The following is a 20993-nucleotide window of genomic DNA, read 5'->3' on the forward strand; positions in this document are numbered from 1 at the left end:
CTACCAAAATAACAGATGCAGACATCTACTTGCCCTAAAATACTGATCAGAACCACAGCTGGTATAAACTAGGATGACTCCTTTGACTTAGCAAAGTAGGCTTGTCACTGAAGCTTTTGTAGCTTTTTCTAATGAAGATGAACAAAATACATGCAGCATAATATCCTGAATATCCTGGATACTGCTCTTCTGTAGGAACTGGGCAGCAAGTAGCAAGTATCTGAAATAAACTGGAATAAAACTCAGAAGAGAACTGTTACATGCACTTACTTTAAGCTGTCTTGACAGGCTTGTCATAAGGCTGTCAAACTGGCTATGGTTTGAGGATGGTCTGATACACATTTCTTCCAGGCCATTAAGAATAGAGCTTATAAGAACTGATATTCTGGAAAGTCAGATAAGCTCCAGTGCTTCCAAAGCTTACGTGAGGAAACTTAGTGTGAACAGAAATTCTGAAAAATCTCACTTAGCAAATATTAGAACATAGTTTTTGATTTTGTTGCTATTTTATTAGCTCTTTGTATTCCTCTCTACATATTGAAAAAGATGATAAGTTGTTTTAATTCTGTCATATTTCATCAATCAACACTTTCCATGAAGACATCGTGATTTTTTTGATGAATGTGTATTTTCTGACAGAAGTCTTCTGTCAGCACTTTTTAATGTTCTCTAAATAAGACCCAAAAATCCAATTGTACTTTTGCAAAGGTAACTTCTCAGGAATATGAAACAGTCTCTAATTATCTGGACTTAGGAAGGAGAAATTAATTGTCTTTTCAAACCTTGGTCTTTGAAAGCTGTGCCATATGTTGGAGGAGAAAGTACTTCGTTATGGCCAAAAAATAACAGTTTCTGCATCAATTTTTCTTAGATAGGTATCTGTGTTTAATATACTTAAATGTGCTATCCTCATGGGTGACTATAAATTTTTAGATTTTTCCTCAAAGAAGGCAATAAAATTACTTTTAGATTCTCAAACTGATACTTCTACCCACTCCCGTGCCTGATTTGGGAGTATTGGGGTCTGCCAAGTTGCAAATGAAGTTACATTAATTTCAAAATCAGCCCTGGTTAGCTCTGCACAAGGTTTGTTTCCAAGTCATGCAATTTGGATTATCATTTGTAAGGTAATACCTGGGCCTATCAACATAATGGTATATTTTATTATGAACCTCCATTACATTTTGAGTAAGAACAGAGTTTTTTGCACAACAGAGCAAAAGGAGAATTTTCTTTCACTGTGTTATCTTCTTACAAATCTGATTTATCTTGCCCAAAATGACAATGCTCTTGACCTCCTTAAGAATTATATGCTATGTTGTAAGCACTGATAGCTTTCCATCTTTTATCCATCCTTTATTCTGAGTCTGTGAACTCTGAGCTACTAAATTACAGGTTGGTAATCAGAACAGAAAAAGTGAAAAAGGATACATGAACTTCTTAAAAATGCACTCAAATTACTTAGTTCTGCAAACCAGCTAAGTAAGAAAAAACCAGTTAATTCACTTGGAGTTCTTATTTTTTTTGTAACGTGTTGTTCCATGAGGAAGACTAGAAACACTGGTGGGATTGAAGTGGGGGGAAGAATGTGACTGGTGGGGACCCACTCAAGAGAGAAAGCAGAGATTGTAGGAGGACATGGAGGGGCTGCCTGAAGGATTGTCATATGGAAGTTTCATCTGAACTTTTTCTTAAATCTTTCTGGTTGTCCTCAATGTCTTTGTTTGCTGAGAAGTTGAGCATGCAACCTGCTCTCTTGCTAGGCATCAGACCCACAAGGATGCTGCAGTTTGCCCTGAGCTGAGTTGAACCAAAATGGGCTCTGCAATGCACACAGCCGGAGGGTGAGGTGCCAGCCTCTACTTCACAGTCATATCTCCACTATGGAAACAAAAATAGCTTTTCCTGTTTAGTTTTTTTCATTTATTTTGAGTCTATTCTTACAATTTGAAATAGCTGTGGCCCTGTTGGAGACATTCTGAGTGCAAAATAGAAGATGGAACCAAGTAGTCACAGTAGCAGTAATGACTTGCAAGCTGGTTGCTGCGGATTGCACATGCAACTTTTTGCTGGCAGACAGGATGAGGAAAAAGAGCTTGAGTTTGTACATTGTATCATAGCAGAAGTTGTTTGTTATTTTCCATGTTCTACAAGGTCACATAAAGCAAACCCAAAGTGGTAGTGCTGCCGTGTGTGCTGCCCAGTCAGAGGTTACTCCGTGGAGCTCTGACCCTGTCCTGAGTGTGCACAGAATACTGGGTCTACCTGCATGTTTGGACACTCCAAGAGTGCTTTTTCACTCTGACTCTATAACTTGTATTGAAAACCCTGATTGGCTTTTAGAGCAAAAAACCCTATGTAAGTAAATATATTCTCCATGCACACCCTTTATGGCAGAGGAGAGAGAAAAATCTGAATTTTATGTACAGTCGTAATTGTATAATTATTCTGAGAATAGACAACTAGGCAAAGCCACTCTTTCATTTGACTGAGTAAGCTTTGAAAAGTAAACAGTGCATGTATGGAACACTGAACTCTTTTCATGTCAGTATTTTCTGGGTAAGTGTCATTTAAGTCGATGTAAAAATCCTTAAAAAGTGCAAATTTGCTATTTGAGTTTCTTGTGCAGACAGTTGGCTCTCTATATGGGCTATATTTGTGTACTTAGATAGAAAGTCATCTTTAAATAATTTATTTTAGGCTGGTCATTAACTATGCATAACCCAATTCATGTTAAAATTCAGTTCTTTTCCTACTGAAATTCGGTGTCATTCTTGTTATATGCATATCAGCAAATTATGAATCAGTTGTACTCACATTGCCAATAAAGGCTGTTTTTTAAGACAATGAGATTATACAGGGACTTTCATAATTTTATTTAATCAACAATTAGATTGACGTTTGAGTCAGAAAGTGATTCAGCTTGCTTTTTTAGAGCTGTGTGGGTTCTGCATGACCAGTGAGACACCAAGCCTGCATATTTATTTCAGGAAGGAGAGAAGGTAGCAGATTCTATGTGGCTGGAGCAGGACTGCTGGGTAAGAAAGGATAGTCCTATCCAGTATACCTGGCAGTTTTCCATACTCACTTACCAAGATAAACTTGTGCAGCTACTGAAAATTTAACTACACTAAACTACTTTTTTGTGCTTCTGACTGCTCTTGTCTCCCTAAAGATGGAGTCCAGCATGTACCTATTGTCCATATCCATGTGTCTCAAGACCAGCATATTTCACTTCATAAGACTTAATGCTTTATGAATTCCTGTTTGCTGTAGACAAGATTTAAAATGTTACCCCCACTCCCAGCTTCTGCTTCTGAAGGCAGGAATTTAAAAACTATCTCTGCACTCTACCTGGAAAGTTGCCTGAGCACTGGAGTTGAATTCAATAGCTACTCAGGATTCCATAACTAGGAATACACTCTGTGCTTTGTGTTGTTATCAGAAAGCCATTACTACTGTAGAATATAAAAACCTGATTAAGTTGTGGGGAAGAAGGAAGTGAGGTGCTATAAGTTGTTCACACAGAATCATTTGTAGAGCATTTTATGTCAGCTGTAATACTCAAGTAGGTGATAGCGGAATATAAATCTCCTTATCAGAATAAGAGAACTTTTTGTTAAGAGGCCTTATTATTGCACTAGCAGTTGAGATTAAGTTAGTATATATACTCTAGCCTCATAGTTTTCACTTGTTAATGAAAACCTTCTATCATTTAAACTGAAATTTTCTTCTCTGTCCAAACATGGTTTGTGTGGGGCTCTTTACTCTGGTCTTACTATGTAGAGTAATGTGCTTTCAGCCGAAGTGTTTCACTTCCATTTTCTCAATCTCACCAATCAAAACTGGAAAGTAATCTTTAAATAGATATTTTTTTCACCATTTTTTACAGGTTGTAAAAAAAAATCCACTTCTGTTTGGTTTTTTTGGCATTCTTTGCAATCTGAAGGTTTACTGTTTCAATGTCTTGATGCTATCTTTCCATCCTTCTAATAGCTTGCGTTCACCAGAGTGCCCCCAAACATTAAGGCTTAAGAGCAAGTCCAAACACAGTATTTGTGTAGTTTCATGGAAAATTTCTGCAAGCTATAGTTGTTGCTGTAACTAAGAATGTGAGCTGAGACACAGCAGTACTGGAGAATGAGACCTGACTGACATGGTAGTGGATCTTTGGAGAGCCAGATTGTAGAATGGCAAATCCCATGCTCTGATCCAGGGGGAGAGCTGATGCTGAGATCCAAGCAGCCACATAGTGCAAGGAAGACTTGCTCTTGTTAGGCAGAACTTCAAGTGAGAAGCTGTGTGCCTCCTGCTTTTGATCAGGAAGGTGTTTTTCAGACAGTCCCAAGGCTGAAGGCTGCTGAACTAAGGTGCAGTATTTATTTGTCCAACTCTTGGTTTGGGATTATACGCTTGTCACTGTCTTTTTCACAGGGAGGTGAAACTACTCTTAAGTACTCCCCTGTCCATTGGGTTTGTCCATGCTGCTCTTCTCAGGTGTATTGGTTTTCACTGCTTCGCTAGGGGAATAGAGAATGTCCCCTGCCCTTACCTGGTGACTAAGACACTGCCATGAGGTGGAAGCATAAACTACCACTTTTTAAATGGAGCTTAATTAATTTATGGAAGGGATTAGAGGAGAGAGGGTTGTAAGGACTGGTGTCTGTGTCCCTGGTATTGCAGGCTCAATGTTCCTAATTTGGCTTAATGTAATCTGGTGTCTGACTGGCTAACCTCGTTACACTGATACAGTGCTGCCAATCCTTAGAGCCTCCCCTTTTTTTTTTACCCCTCCTTTTATGGAATAGTTGAAACTGGCAGAGAATGTGCAAGATCAGTGAAAAGCTAGAGTAATGATAGCGTGGGACTGCAAGGCTTATTACATTATGGGAGGAAGAGGACCACAGTATATATGCATTGTACTGCTAAAAATATTCCCTGTGACGTGGGACAGCAACACTAAACACATGGTAGCTGTGACTTGTTCTGGTAATGTGCTCTCTTGGGAGTATTAGAGTGCAGGATAAGGTTCCAGAGTGGTGGCAGAGACACAGAACTCAGAAACACATAGACATGACCTGTGTGACTCTGTGTGGAGCAGAGGCAGATTTGAGAGTCACAGAATTAATGAAAATGAACTGGGCAGGGATTAGAACTGCAAGAGAAAAGGTGGGATCAGGTTCTAGTGCCTAGGAATCATGTCATATGGGATGAGGGCAGCACTCTCTCTGGAGGACTCAGGCACTGTCCTTCTGGGACATTTTGAGGAAGGCATTGCTTCAACAACGGTATGGACAAATAAAAGACTATCTGAAAAAAGCTGCTGAGGATAAAAGGTGCAGGTAGTGTATAAGTGGAGAAATTAAATGCATGCTGCCCAAAAGGCCTGCATGCTACAAACTAATAAGTGTGCAGAGCAGAGGAAGAAACTTTTCGGACTGTGTTGTATCATATAAGAGGAAGACACAGAATACGGGGGGAAGTTTCCTGGTGAAGTCTGTCAGACAGTGAGTACATGCCATCACTTTGGCCTTGTTTTTTTGCTCTAGGGAAGTTAATTATGCTTTAAATTTCTGGTGTTAGACATGCCTTGTGGTGATCAGGAGTGTGCCTATCTTCCCTTCTTGCTTTTATTCTAGGTCCAACACGAAAAATGCCCCTGACTGCCAGTGCCATGGACTTCTTTCAGCTCTTTGTCCCTGACAATGTACTAAAGAATATGGTGGTCCAAACCAACATGTATGCCAAGAAGTACCAGGAGAGGTTTGGTAGTGACGATGCCTGGATTGACGTCACCTTGACAGAAATGAAGGCCTTCTTAGGCTACATGATATCAACCAGCATCCACCACTGTGAGTCTGTTCTCAGTATCTGGAGCAGCGGCTTCTACAGCAACAAGAGCATTGCACTTATCATGACGCAATCACGGTTTGAGAAGATCCTGAAATACTTCCACATTGTGGCCTTCCGCTCGAGCCAGACAACGCATGGCCTCTACAAAATCCAGCCTTTTCTGGACTCTCTGCAGAATGGCTTTGACTCTGCTTTTAGACCTTCACAAGCCCAGGTAAGAGTTAACCTGCTGGCAGGGAACATCCAAGCTGTGCGCTCTTGGTTGTCTCACTATGATGGATAGTGCAGAGCATCACTGCTTGAAGAAGAGCTGGGGCTTCACAATGTGAAGCCATGCTGTGGTGCCGCCATGAAACAAGAGAGGAAGCAGCACTGTCCTGTGTGAGTGCTCATCGGTGTCTGACTGCAGTGCTGCAGTGCATGCACCAAGCATGTTTCAGTGGGAATAGTGCTCTCTGAGCTGGAGCTGTTTGCTTTAGTGCCTGGAGACTTCTCAATGAGGCTGGCACCGCTATGTTTTGCTATCCTGAGGATGGGAGGGTGCAGGCTTTGCCTGTGAGGGAGAGTGGAAAGGGTAGAGCTGATGCAGCTGGACTGGAAGGAAAGCTGGTAGCTGCTTCTGCTACAGGCTGAGGATTGGATGGAGGAGCTGAATTTGCAAGGAATGACTGTCCCTGACCTTAGCAGAAGGTGTTTGCTATATGTTCCAGTAGCAGAGCCACCTCCTCACAACTGAGCAAGGGAAGATAAGCGGAGGGAGTGGTGAAAATCTTTTCTTAGTATTCATCATACGCTGTTTAAACTTTGTTCCAGTATAAGTGATCTGCTTTTGGAGCTGTTGCTACTGGTCATGTTCAGAAGTCTGAAAAGAAAATGGAATAAGCATGAAATATATTACCGCTTGAAATAACTTCTGAATCAACTCTCTGTTTTCAGAATATAAATATTTCACTTAGACATTTGGGAAGGGTATTGTGCCCATGGTCCTCTTTTTCTTCCTGTTTCCCTTCTGAAGCATCACATTTTTGCCCACTGCACAAAATTAATGAAGCCGTAGATGCATCACATCCATTAAAGTGTGCCTGAAATAAATGGGGAGTGATTACAGCTTATTTTATGGACAATAAAAATCAAACCTGTATAACTCATGAGAACACAGCTGCCTAAAAAGCTGTTAAGGTAGAGAGGGGAGGAGCGGGTGTTCTCACTAAGCCATGCCAGCAAGGTTCGTTTCCATTAAGTCAAAACAGAGAGTGAGAGACACGGTATTGTTGGGACTGAGCTCTCATTAAGGTATGAAATCTAATCTTTATGGCCGCTGACTTCAGTGGGCAGAAGATAAAGGCTTCAGAAATGTGATCACTGTGTCTAATGTAAATGCTTATAATGGTGTGCTGCGGGACATGCTGTGAGTGAAAATCCATTAAAGGATAAATTTGATTTGCATGTATATCCTTTCTCCCATTCCCTGTCCTGAGCAAGGTTTGAGAACTGAATTGACAAAATCACAGCATCCTGTTTGCAGTGGCAAAGTATCTAAATCTCCACAAGCAAAATGTATGTTTGTCCTGAGCTTCATAAGGAGATGCTGCTTAAAAAATATGGGGGAAGAAGTAGAGACAGCCAGTTCTCTTACTTCCCCTTCCACTTCTCTGCTCCCATGTCAGTGTTTACGTCAGTGAATTCTGTGCAGCATGTTTCTGTGGTATTGAGTGGAACAAAAAGCAGTAAAATACAGCTTCAAAAATAACTCTGTGAGAAAGAATAAGGGTTTGAATCTGTTGTTAAAAATACCCTAGTGTACCTCCAGTAGCCTACTGGGGGATGTTCCAGGCCTCCTCCTGAAAGGAGCCTTCTGCGTAACATCCTCCTGGGTGCCATCAATCAGGGCTGCATACTACCTATCTCAAGAGATGAGGACCCCATCTGCTTAGAACAGCAGGAAAGACCTCTCCCTGCAAATTGTCTTGAGTGCAGATTAGCAGACTGCAGTAAACATAAAACCCAGAATGTCAGGTCTAGTGAGAAATAATAGAAATAATTAAAAATAATAACCCAGTTGCACAGAAACAAATGGAAAAGATGAGGGGAAAGAGCCATTTAGATGGGCTTTTGGATGTGCTGCCTCTGAAAGCAGTTTGGAAAGAGGAGCCCAGCTTTCTGTAATCAGAGATACCCAAAATCCCAAGTTCAAAATGGAATTGCTGCTTAAAGTACACCTGTATCTTAAAGATGAAACTTTTGGTACCTGGGTGGCTTGCATTCAAGCTTTATGCTACCATCTTGTAAGCAGCATCAAGCAGCAGAATGACTTGTGTTCCTTGCTGAAAAATGCAGCAGGGCTATTTGGGCTTGTACGTAGACTTGTTACTGACCTTCTTCCTCTGGCAGTGTGGACTCACAGAAGTTAGGAAGATACCATGTTTAACTCACCCCTATGGACAGAGCAGAGACAATCTGCATTCAGAGTCAGTGCAACATCTGCCTTCACAGTTGTTTCTTCTATAGATTTGATTTTTTTTGGAGAGCTAGAAAAGATTCTTCAAGTGGAATTTCTGTCAGAAAATGCTTACGGGGTTTTTTTCTCATCTGTGACCCCTCCCCCCCTCCCCAAAATGTGCCTGTAAAAATAGCACCACTGTTGCTATGAAAAGAAACAGGGAGAGAGAGAACTATGCCAATATACCAAAACAAAGAAAACAATCAAGTGAATTATAATTATTTTGCTAAATATACTGAGCAAACAAAAGAAAATAATTACGCTCCAGCTTATGAAAGAATTGAAAGCCCAGAACATTAATAATTGTGTATCAGCAGTGCTAGCTTCAGTTTCTGAAGTTAAAAAATGGTGTTCTGACCTAGATTGGATAAAAAATGACAGGAATATTCTCTACATCTTATCCTTCCTCAACATCTTCTGTATAAATAAGTGCTGCCTCTACCTGAGCAACAAGAGGTGGAGTTTTGGGTCTGTTCGTGTAATCAGTGTTGTTTCTTCACTGCTTAGCTTGGTAGCTGTGCTGCTGCTGTCTGCAAGCCTGAAGGCAGGGAACATGCCCTGCCTGCGCTCAGGAGGTATACTGCACCAAATTCAAGGGTACTCGCCTGCCAAGGATGTACACTGAATTCTAGAAACCAGAGGAGTTCAGGGAAAATAACATTGCTGCTCAAATATCCTTCTGTGCCTGCTGAGTATTTATATGCTTGACACCAGGATGTGACTAGACAGGATTTCTGTCTTTGGCTACCCCTGACTTGTGTGGGAGGGGTCAGGAGCACAGCTCCAGGTACTCTCTCCTTCCCTATCCCTCCAAAGTACCTTCTCTTTGGTGTCTTGGAACCAAAGAGTTTTGCATCTGCCCAGTGAAATGTCAGCTGGAAACGTGTGCTTAAGTTCCTGTCTCTAGCTGGAGTGAAAGAGAGGTGAACTGAACCTCTTGCTCCAAGGGCATGGTGCTAAACTTTGGCTTATTACTAGGCAGCTTGTTTGTGTTTCACTCTTGGTGGTATCATAGGGTAAAGCAATTTCAACATATTTCTTCCAAACAAGCTCACAGATTGGATGACAGCTTCTTTGAAAACATAGAGGGGGAAAAACAGGCTGATCAACTTGCTTTTGTGTCCTCACGCATAAAAGTTCATTTGGCATTGAGCATTTCCAAATTATAAGACCCTGCTCATGTCCTACCTCTATATTTCAGATTTTTTGTTTTCAAAATGATTCTGTAGGAGTTGAGGGTGCTGGTTCCAAACTAGGACCGTTCTGTCTCAGGGCTTTTGTGATTATGACACAGATACATAAATATTCAGAGAACGCGAGGCACAGTGGAGCAAGATGTGGAGCAACAGAAAGACAGTCTGAGGAGCAATAAGAATATTGAACAGGAAGGTAAATTTCTGATGTTCTGGAGCTCTTGGCCAGTTGATCCTTTGGTGAAGCCAGATTTTAGGGAGAGTTTGGCAACAGAAAATGATGAAAATTTATTGCTATTTTTAAATTACCTAATGGTAATGGAGTGCTGTAAAAACTGAGTTTTTGTTTTTTAAAAGCGTTGATTGAAGACTGAACAAATGGGCAAAGGAGCATGTAATCATGGCTCCATTGGAGGTGGGAGTTAACCTTTGAATGAGGGCAAAGAGGATCCATAAAATGTGGATAGGTCAATCAAGACTTTGAAAGTGAGAAGAGAAAGAATCTTTGTGATATATTGGAGGAGAACTATCAGAGAGAATTAAAGAAAAATGATGTGGTCAGAGTGATGGCCTAGGAAAATGGCTTTCCAGCAGCAGTCTCTAGGGCAGCATTGCTTTAGCTGGAGGCCAAAACTAAAACTGTTGCAGGGTGGTTGTGGGCTTTGGATGTAAAGTTGGCTGGGTGCGTGAGTTGTTACTCTAAAATGAGTAACATTTTAGAGCTCTTACTCAGAAAGAATGGAAAATACAAGCATTGCCTGGCTGAGAAGACTTTGCAAGGAGTAGGAGGTAAAGAGTGACATTCAGATTCACTGGCCAGTGAGATCTGCAGCAGGAAGAGAGGGACGTCAGCAATGACCAAAAAAGGAGATAGTAAGGGGGTTCTTAAGGGAGGGAGATGCTCTCAAATGTAGCATAATGAAATCAGAACTGATAGCTAGATGTGCAAGCAGAGATGTCAGATACCAGCAAGAGAATTTAGTTTAGACAGGAGGAGCTTTGGAGCAAAGAAGTAGAAGCTCAAGCTACTACTGCAGAAGTAGTGACTGACTCTGTACATACAGGTGCAGTTACCCAGAGGACTGTTTGCAGCTGGATGGTACCCACCAAAAGCCAGAGACAAGGCAAGCTGAGGCAGTTTTTCCAGGAGATGGGCTGAAGAGACAGCCTGTGCTGTGGATGGCCATGGAGCTAAGGAGAAGATGAGCTATCTCAAGGACATGTTGGTTCATTATCTAAGTAAAAGGAGTGCAGGAATTCCAAGTACAAGGCTTAGTGGTCCTGGGGCTTTGTCTACAAGCCTGTTTGGGCTGTGGTGAGAGCAAGATGGGTGGAACTTTGGCGTGGCAAAAGAGTTGGAAATTATCTAAAATGGAGAAGAAAGGCACTCCTGACAGTGGCTATCTGTTTTGTTCTGGGAATGAAAGATGTTGCAAGGTGGAGCAATTGCTGGAGTCTCATCTTGGAGTCTTGCCTCTCTGTCACTTGGAGTGTATGTACATATTAAGGAGAAAACAAAGAGTGAAAGTTTAGCAAGTAAATCTAGCAGGGATGAGGATGACCATAAAGCAGAGGAAAAAAATAAGAAACCCAGTGTGATAGCTGTGGGGAAGCAAAGCAACTGGATGAGGAGCTTCTTAGACCTAAACAGAACTGGGAATTTGAGAGAAGAAAATGGGAATGATTTGTATGAAGAAATCCACAAGATTTTCTGGCATCAAAGGAAGTCAGGAAGAGGGGAGGGCTTGGGGAGTGAGTCAAAGATGGTGAAGAGGCGGCCAGGAATATGTGTAGGAGTCAATTAAGCCTGAATGTAGATTTTTATCAAGATGAGAAGCAGGAAAGAATATGCCATGGGGGCAGTAAGCTCACTCCTGTAAAAGTGTATATTTCAGCAAGAAAGGGGAATAGGGAAGGAGCAAATATCACTTTGCATGGGGATTTGGCAAATACATGGATTTGAGATTACAGGAGGAGCAAGGAGACTGAGAATGCAGGAGAGTGAACAAACTAATAGTACTGGCCAGTGGCAACAGGGCTAACTTTTGTCATAATAAAACCATGTCAGTGCCAGAAGGAACAAATTGCTCCCTTTGAAAACAAGATGGGGATCAGCTGTTCCACCAGCAGGCTCAGCCCATAGAGCACTCTGCTTGCAAAGTTCTTTACAACTGTTGAAGCAGTGGCTGCGTATGGAGGGGTGACAACACTTGTCTCCCCACCCTCTCTAACGGAAGCAGGAAGAGCAAGCTTCAGGGTTTTCATTTCATTTTCCTTGCCTGTCCACATTCCTTCTTTGCAGCAACAGCAAATCTTGCCCTACTCTGTTTACATTTTTGTTCCCTCTTCACAGCCATTCGGTAGAGACTTCGGTGGAACATTAGTCTTCTTATGGAGAAATGACTTAAATGTTCAGTACAGGGAAACAAAGGAGGGGAAGCTCTGGGTCCTAGAGGAAGGCAGGGCTGAGCATGGGTAGGGAGAAGAAGAAGATGGGGAGAGGTTTTAAAAATTCAGATTTGCTTTTTAAATTTAAGGCTGACAGGCCTTACTGTGTCATAGAAGGCAGAAAGAGTGTGAAGGGTAAGCAGGATGCAGTAGAGCTGCTGTGAAGAGAGTTGATACTGTGGTGCAGTTGAGGGAGAGAAGCTAGACTGAGGGTAAAAGTGATGCTTACACAGCCTTTTCCTTATGCTACTCTCCATCCTACAGCAGGGGAGATTAGTGGAACACCACTCAGTGGGATCTGGCAGGTAGAAGGCATTTCCAGAAGTGAGAAATTCTTAACTGTGTATCCAACCCCATCCCAAGGGATGTGCACTAGAGAGGTAGAAAGGCAAAAATGCGGATGAGGGCATGTTTAATATTTGCAAAATGCCATCAGAATCCTCTGAGGTGGACATGGGAAATGCCCCAGGTGACCTTTAGAAGGGAAGGACCGTGTTATGTGTGGACCTTGAGAGAAGATTTGGCTCCAGTGGGGAAGCAGGGCAGCTGCAGCTATGAAAACAAATAGCTTTGTGTGCAGCTCTCCTTTTTCACATCTGCGTTTTGGTGTATAATTTGAACATTTCACAAGAGTGCTTTCAGATGGTCCTGTGAATGTTTTATGAGTCGTTAAGAAGTGCAGTGCGTGTAAATGACAGTGTGCAGCCATCACTTCGTGGGGAGGGCACGGGTGCCTATTTTGGGTTGACAATGATGTTCAACAAACATCTTGTATTCAGGAGGCCAGCAGCTGCTCATCACTGGTGCTTAACTGCTTACCCTTCACATCTCTCCTGAAAGCATTTTGCAGGTTTAATGCAGCTTTGTTCTCATTTCCGCCACTGTGCACAGATGCGCACAAAAGCAGCACACATGCAGGCATGGAAAGGATTGATCTGGGGGTGAGAGTCTCTGAGCCTGTCTCCTGGAGGGATGGTCACTGGAAAAGAACGGGCTCCTTTATATATACCCATATATATATATATATGGTACTAGTAATTTTCTATAGGTGAGTTCCACAGTGTAAAACCTAACAGTTTTGCTACTGAATTAATGAAGTGTAACAAAACAGTTAGAAGGATCAGGGAACCACTTATATCATCTGGATGCAAAATGCAGATTGCTACTTGCTCCAGTCTGCCTTGTCTTTTTCTATTCCTGCCTCTGGTGCTTTATCTTTGTCTCCTTTTGTCAAATTTTTCAGCTCCTGAGGGAAGAGAGACTTTCCTGAAGCTGCTGCCACCAGGAGAGCACCACCTCCTTAAGTGGCAGCAGAAAATATCTTTTTCTCCCTTAACTTCTCCCTCTCTTTGATGTGTATTTTCCTTTACTGTAACCAAGGAATGTACATTACAATATATTTTAGGGGATGTTTGGGTGGAAGACATTTTGCCAAACAAGATGAAGCTTATGATGAAACTTGGAGAAGGATGCTGTTAACAATTCATTCTCCTTGCCCCATCCCTCCCATCATTTTGGAGGGATGTTGAACTGTAGCTGATAGGAAGAAGTGAGAGCCATGCCTTGCAGTGTTTGCAAACCACATGTAGAGCAGCTATCCACAACGGAGTGTGCTTCGCTAGGCTTTGGTTTTTGTTGGGTGGTAGCATGGAACAAAAGTGGGTTTGCTTCCTTGTATGGGGTGATGTGCACAAGCACAGTGCAAGGGTTGTATTTCCTTGAAAGAAATTAAAGCACCATTTTTTTTCTGCAGTTGTGTATTCTTCTGTTTTTTCCCCCTTCTCTTTTCTTGTCAATTGCAGGTACTACATGAGCCCCTCATTGATGAGGATCCTGTTTTCATTGCTACCTGCACAGAGAGGGAGCTGCGCAAGAGGAAAAAGAGGAAATTCAGTCTCTGGGTTCGGCAGTGCTCATCCACTGGTTTCATCTGCCAGGTTGGTTTTACCTCTTCAAATGTCTTGATTCAGTTCCAGCAGGCCCCTAAATGTATTGCAGGACCAAAGGTAACAGTCACTTCTCTTCATTATGTTGCCGGGGGCTACAGTCTGAATGCAGCCAGTCTCTGACTCCCGCAGATAGTAGATCCAATGGACAGTGATGACATGTTCCTGATGCTCTGTTTGCTGTATGATTTAACTGAGAGTGTCTGTCTCTAGTACTGTCCATCTGGCTGCCAGCCCTAAGCTAATTAAATTGAAATGCAGTTAAAAGGTCTGTGTGTTTGTACATCCTAAATTTATCTAAATGGCTAGGTACTGTGACTTCTGTCATTTTTAATGAGTCAGCTTCCCTCTCTCTAAGTATAACACTGCATCTGCAATAGCCAGTGGTGTCCAGTAAACTAAATCAATATGGTATCAAGATGTCAATTTTATTTTGAGAAACATATTATGGGGGTTCCTATTATGTATCTTTTCACACATTTACTTCTCGATCAAAGAAATAAAATTTGATGTGACTTCGAGGTGAAATGTGAGCTGGAGAGGACGACATGCTAAAAGGCTTGTTTTTAGTGTTGTGAAGCAATGGGAACATCTTTTCAAATTCTCAGATTGCTCAATTGCTGATTTATTTTCAGACCTCTTGAAAAATCTGGTCATTTATTTTGAAACCTAGAGGTCAGGGGGCAGATGTTTTCTGATACTTCTTTTTCCCAGGAGCTTTTGTGAAAAAAATATATTTCAGAGTGGTGGTTCAGAGATGCAGGTAGCCTGTGCACATTGCTTGCTCAGGCTGAATGCATGTCAGAACTGCAGGGCCTGTGGATTTGCTACAGTTGGACATTTTTTCAGAGTAAAGTTTGGTCAGTGAATCATTACAACTGTTTGAGTAGCTGTGCAAGAAAAGAGGCTCGCTGGGAACAGGAATTTGCATTTTCAGCAGTGCTGTTCACTCTGAGAAGAAACGTAGGATCATATATCTTCCATTCATGTTTTAAAGCAGCTGTTTTGTCTGATACAAAATGGAATCACCTTGTGAAGTATCCTTTAAAGTTTCTGCTCTCAAGGCTCTTGGAAAGTCATTTTCTATATGGAGGCAGTGGTTTTGATCCCCTAGGAGAACTCCACTAGTCCCACACACAGTTTATTACTGAAGCATATTGGGTATAGCGAGCACAAAGTTTGCTCATCTCTCTTGCCGTGCACCCCCCAGCCAACTGCCACCAAACTAATGAGTCTTCAGATATGCCAGACATTTCATATTCTGAGCTATAATTATGTTGCACCTCCCATCCTGTCTATTGAGAGAGTAAATTATTGGAATGCAAAATTAGACAGAATAGATGCTCAGCACCACCCTAATTCTCCTGCTCCCTTAATGAATTAGATATGCATGCTTCACTTGCATCCGGATGATGTCCAGGATTATTTTACCAGCTGCCTTCTATTTCTATTCCATGACTTGGCTGTCATTATCAATATGCTAAAATGATTGGGTGAAAGGGACCTTAGAGAAGGGTGAAAAAGAATAGATGGGAACATGAACATTCATGCTAAATGGAAAAACCTAGTCTGGGAAGGATGGGCATCTTCAACTTTATATGCTGGAAATCCTATATTCGTTTTTGTGTCACACTTATGAGGGATCTTGCAGAATCCAAAACACTTGTTTGATGGTTGTTTGGTTTATTTACAGTATTGAAACAGAGGGGGTTTTTCACTGTGTTTAACATATGGAGAGAATTGATCTAAACTGGTAGAAAATCCAATGTTTTCCCCTTTGTGTGCACACCCTCCCATTCATCTCTTGTGAAGCTGCCATCATGAAGGAAAGACTAGTTGCCTGTTAGTTAAGGACTGACTGGTCTAGCACCTGTCTGCTGTTACAAAAACCTTCAGGACCCACTTGGAAATATGCAGAAATTCTGTTATACTGCCTGGATGAATTCCCTCCCTCATTGTTTCCTCATGGTGAAATTGGGATCCTTTCATTCAAGATAAAATAGGACTATCAATACTTCAGAAATCAGGCTAATGCAGTTTCAAAAGTCTGAATAATATATATCTATAATAAAGTGAGGCACCCAAGCAGACGAGAGAATTGAACTACTTATGAGTGGTTCTCAGGAATGGAAGGAACTTCAAGAGGTCTATGATGCTCCTGGCCAAAAACAAGGTCCTCTGAACCTGATTGATAAGCCTGGTGTTAAAGAAATCTCCATTTGAGGAGACATCCTAGTTTTCCCAGTGTTCTGCTTTTCCTGCGATGAAAAGGGTTTGTTGGTCTGTTTTGCTAATGTAAAATGGCTATCAGTGTTTTGAAGCCATATGCTGAGCTACTCTGTGAACTCTGGTTGGCAGCTCACAGGTCAGTTGTTAATGTCAGGAATTTCAGCTGTTTGATTCCCCAAATTTCTCTTTCTGCTAATTCTCATGAACAAAGCTGAATTGTGTTTTTGGGTGTGAGCAAATACTTCTGTTTGATGACTCATCCTTTACTTTTTTAAGCAAATGGTGTTTGGTTAAAAATCCAGCGCAATAAGCCATACATGGAACAGAAGTGGCATAAAACCCAAGTGCTGCTTGTGGATATAGGAAGGTGTGTAAACTTATATATGCATAATGCAAATAATGTATATATATTAGACTACTTTTCTGTAGTACAGGTAACCTGATTCCACTCTGACAGTTAAGTCTCTGTTTTAAGGTGGGTGCACAATTTCAGATCATATCTCTGCTTTGGAATTTCTCAAGCAAAGCATCTTCTTGCAGTGAATAGCTTTGTTGCTGAGTATCTTTTCACGGTCAGCTGGCCAAGTGGGAACATGCAGGAAGGACACATCATTCAGACAATGTAAATGTATGTCTACTGCAGTTGGGAACATGAACAAAACCTTTCAGAGGGTTCGGAAGGGCTCCAGTAGAGCTGACTTTGGAAAAGTAGATGGCAAAACTGCCCTGATACTGTTGCCTTTTACATCTGCCCTTGATACGGGACATCAAGGTGTCAGCAGCTGCTGCTGCAGGAGAGGGCTTGGGCCTTTTTATTTCTTTCCTTCTAATTCAGTGAGAACAACACACTCAGCTTGCAGGACCTCAGGTGTCCCTCTCTGCTCCGTCTTCTCTTTGCTTTCCTTGTTTCCCTCCAATGTATTTCCCTATATACTGGTTAGCACTTATATTTCTTTACTTATCACTAAGGCACTTTTCAAACCAATATTTTTATGTCTTGATTGCATTTTAAATGGTTGCAGTACCTAAGAAATCTTTCTTTCTTAGAGCATTTGCTGAGTAAGTCATCCTATTTAAATCAAAACTCCAGTTGGGTCAGGTTTTTGTCAGTTTTTATTTCTCTCTTTCTCTCAAAATCTGTAACTCTTGTTTGTAAAAGGTGTTCATAAATATGATTTGTAAGAATCTTTTTCATTTTATATATAGCAATATTGCTCATCAAAAAATGATGAAGTAAGCGGCCAAATATCTGGTCAGGGCTAGTTACTTTGTTCTTTGTAGGGCACTGTACTCTCTCTTTGCATTTTTTGTGTGGCTCAAAAGGAATGAGTGTGGTTATGAGTACCTGTTACTAAGTGATGCCTAGTCCTTGCATACCTCTTCTTGCACAAGAAGGTTTTCTGATTATTTTGCAGGAGAAGGAAGCACAGGATGCTGGTGAACCTCAGCACTGAACCCCATGGAGAGTCAGGCAGAGCAAGCCTATTCCCATACTGCCTCATCCTGAACCACAGACACTTAGCACAAATGTAACCCTAAGACAGTCCCTGACCCAAAGAGCCATCAATCAACAAAATGGAAGGCAGTGTGTAGATGGTAGAGAGCACTGCAAAGTGACAGTCAGGCAATATTAATTACTGTGATAGGCGGTAATGGAATTAGCTCATCAACGTAATTATTAGCTTAAAAAAACTGATAGCACGGTGAGAAAGAAATTACTTTATGGCTGTGTATATCCTTCTCTATTCATTGAGATTAATTTTATTCTCTGAGGCTGTACTGTACACTTTTCCCTTTCCACACCCCCTTCCCTGCCTCCAGTATATGGGCTCTGCACTCGCTTTTATTCCCTGGCAGAAAATTCTTGCAATAGTGCATTTAATTTTCACTAATATCCTTGTGAAATATGTTGCTCAGATTTATGAAGTCCTTCAGGTCCTTGTGCTGGGACTGAATTTCCATATTCCACTGCTTACCCTGAAGAAGTGATGAGTCAGAACAGATTAAGGAAAAGTACTGTGTATCTGCAGCTTGAGTCTTTCCATGTTCCTGAAGGATCAGTGACTTGCATGATAGCTATGTTTAAAGAGTGAAACTTGGATCAGGGTGGCCCCTGCCTGACAGGGTAAGAAAGGGTTCTCTCACCAAAGAACAGCAGTCTCAGTGAAGGGAGATGTTTAAGGTAACTCCACAGATCAGTGGCAGAGCTCTCAGTTGCAGCAAAAAACCCCCAAACAATGAAAACACCATGCTTTTATAATAAATGCTATAGTTCATTTCAGACAGGGTAAGTACAATCAGTTTGAATACTTTGTAACCTTGTTGATTTTACAGAGTAAGAATTTACTTCCAGAATTTAGAGAAACTGAGATTGTGCCCCAAAGAATTTATAATTTCATACCACACCACTTAAGTGCATTTAGTCAATGGGAAAGGGAGAGGTAAATAAACCTGGAGTGAGTTTTGTTTTCAAGGTCAGAGTTGCAGGAGAGTTAACCATCTGTGCATTTTTTTAATAAAGCTGCTCAGAAATGGCAGTGTTTCAGCCTATTTAAGTTCTGTTTAGAGATTAGTCTGAGCCCTTGCATTTCTTTAAACAGTGCACTGATAATTCCCCTATTGTTGGAACAGTTGCACCTGGAACACACAGATGTAGCAGCTGCTTTGAGGAGGCTCTCAAGGTCAGGCTTTGGCTGGAAGGGGATCCCAGAAAATCTGATTGCCTTCATTTGTCAGTCACTGTTAGCTGGAAAATCCTATCTGCTTTCTTCCTCTGGCACCCACCAGGCTCTGGCTTTTTATTGAATGTGGTTCTGTATCATCAGTATCTGAGAATCCTAGATCTCAGTTGAAAGTCAATTATCCTCTTGATCCCCGGTTTTAAGTGGGAAGGTAGTTTTGCAGATGTATGATGGGCCAGTTCTATTCATTTTTTGGAGTTTACAATCTTACCATGTTTCTAGATGAATGGGAAAACCAAACATCTAAATGTGACCTAATGCAAAGATCTCTCACAGAGTTTACATGCAGTCCTAGTGTCTATTTTCAGGTGGGAATGAAGGTTTTTTTTCAGTTCCTGTCTGAGGTGCTTGGAGTTTATGGCAATAAAACTACCTGTATAGTTGTGTCCTTTCTGCAGCTCTTCTCACTCAGTGCAAATCTGCCTGGGGGAGGAGGCTAAAAGGGCCAGAGCCTCCTACTCTTCCGTACGCCATAGGAATGCCCCTCATGGATCCTATCCCTTTGTGCTGGGTGCTGTAAGTAGAACAAAAAGATGATCCCTGCCCTAGCAAGCTTAGCATCTAAGTGCAAGATGGAAGCTTAAGCTTCCCACAGCAAATCACTTTAGTTCAGATACATTTTGGCTGCCCAGAGAACTCTGGAAGCAGGCTGAGTGCTTCAGTATTTCTTGGCTAATGCATACAGCAGAGTTGGGACTAACGCACTGCTAGGCACCAGTATATATCCTACTCCCAGTGAGCCTGCATGGGCCAGGTAGTCATCAGCCTTGTTGCTCCTCCTTGGAAATGAGCTGGGTCCTTGATGTTACTGATTTGTCATCTACTGGTTGTATCTTAAGACTTTATGCCCTTTTTATGTAAGTATATTCCTCCTGTAGCTACTATGTGTTGTCCTCTCAGCAGTAACAGCACTTCTGATAGTTTATACTTTACTTGCATCACTTATATACCTTCTCACATCTCCTCAGTTACACACCTTCTCACAGCTCAGCAGTAATTTTCTTAGAAAAACTGAGTCAGTGTTACGCAATTGTGTGGCACCAGAGTGAAGCCTCAACCATGGACCTGAGCTGGGCTGCCAGTTACATGGAAGGAACCTGGAAAAGCAGCATTAAGAAGCAGCAGGACCAATGCATTGATTAGCAATTGCCTTGTGGGGATTGCATGCTTTATAGGAAAGGTTTTGAAGATCAAGAGGAGAGAGCTCTGCCAAGGTTAGTGGTGATTTCCAACCAGGCAGGAGAAGGGCAGCATGGAAAGAGGCAAATATGGGCTTCTTTGACATTACTGGTTGGATGCCTAGCTTCATGGGGCAGATGCGGGCAGGAATCAGTATACTGACAAGGTATGGGAGGAGATCAATAGGGAAGCCTAAACCATAAAGGCTTGTCTCTATTTTCCAGCCCCATTTTCATTTAATGCTGCAAAGAAGAGGGAACTGGCAGACGGCTGATGTGGTTGAAGCAAAGGGTTAGGCAAGTGATTTGAGGGGCAGAGCACTGTCTGGATGTCAAGATACATTTCATCAGGGCCAACGAAAAGAAGGATGATTGCAGTAATTGAGAGGAGAGACAGTCAGTTCTTAGGTATTTGGAAGAACAGGAAATTATTATATTCATAATAATGAATCTGCTTGACCTAGATGTGGCTGCCTGAAAGAAGGTGCAGAGAGAAATCTGTGTTTGGTGATCTATGGGTTGTTGGTCTGCCATACAGGTAAGATGTTGTAGTGCCCTCAGTGGTAAGGAAATAACATGGAAGAGGGATGTCATGACCTTAAGCCATACTGGACTTGCATTGTCAACTCTACCAGCATCTTTTTGCTAGTCTCACTAAGATCTATTTAAAAACTTTGAAGAACATGTGCAGGCAAAACAGACATTTGTCAGTCCTCAGCACAAAGATATTAGCTGGATTTTTACGTTCATGCAGATTGAAATAATTCAAAATAGGATGCAGAGGGAGAAAAGAAGGGGACCAAGGAAAGAGCTTTGTAAGGAACACCAAGAGCTAGCTGGGAACAGATTGGGAAAACTATGTCTCTCTTGCATACTATTTTGAAAGTAGTCTTTAGAATAGTAGG

The 20993-nt window shown here is 41.7% G+C and overlaps 1 protein-coding gene across 1 annotated transcript in view; it reads left to right on the forward strand.

The window, feature by feature from the left end:
• PGBD5 (piggyBac transposable element derived 5) overlaps window positions 1-20993 on the forward strand; it is a 72996-nt gene that overhangs the window by 24987 nt on the left and 27016 nt on the right. The window contains exons 2-3 of the mRNA XM_051783520.1: window positions 5640-6067; window positions 13797-13931. Of these exons, the coding sequence (XP_051639480.1) occupies window positions 5640-6067; window positions 13797-13931 (563 nt within the window). The remainder of the gene's footprint in view (window positions 1-5639; window positions 6068-13796; window positions 13932-20993) is intronic.

Source organism: Manacus candei, unplaced genomic scaffold (genome assembly GCF_025592945.1).
Source record: "Manacus candei isolate 608988 ecotype Guabito, Panama unplaced genomic scaffold, ASM2559294v1 h1tg000017l, whole genome shotgun sequence".
Classification (NCBI taxonomy): domain Eukaryota; kingdom Metazoa; phylum Chordata; class Aves; order Passeriformes; family Pipridae; genus Manacus; species Manacus candei.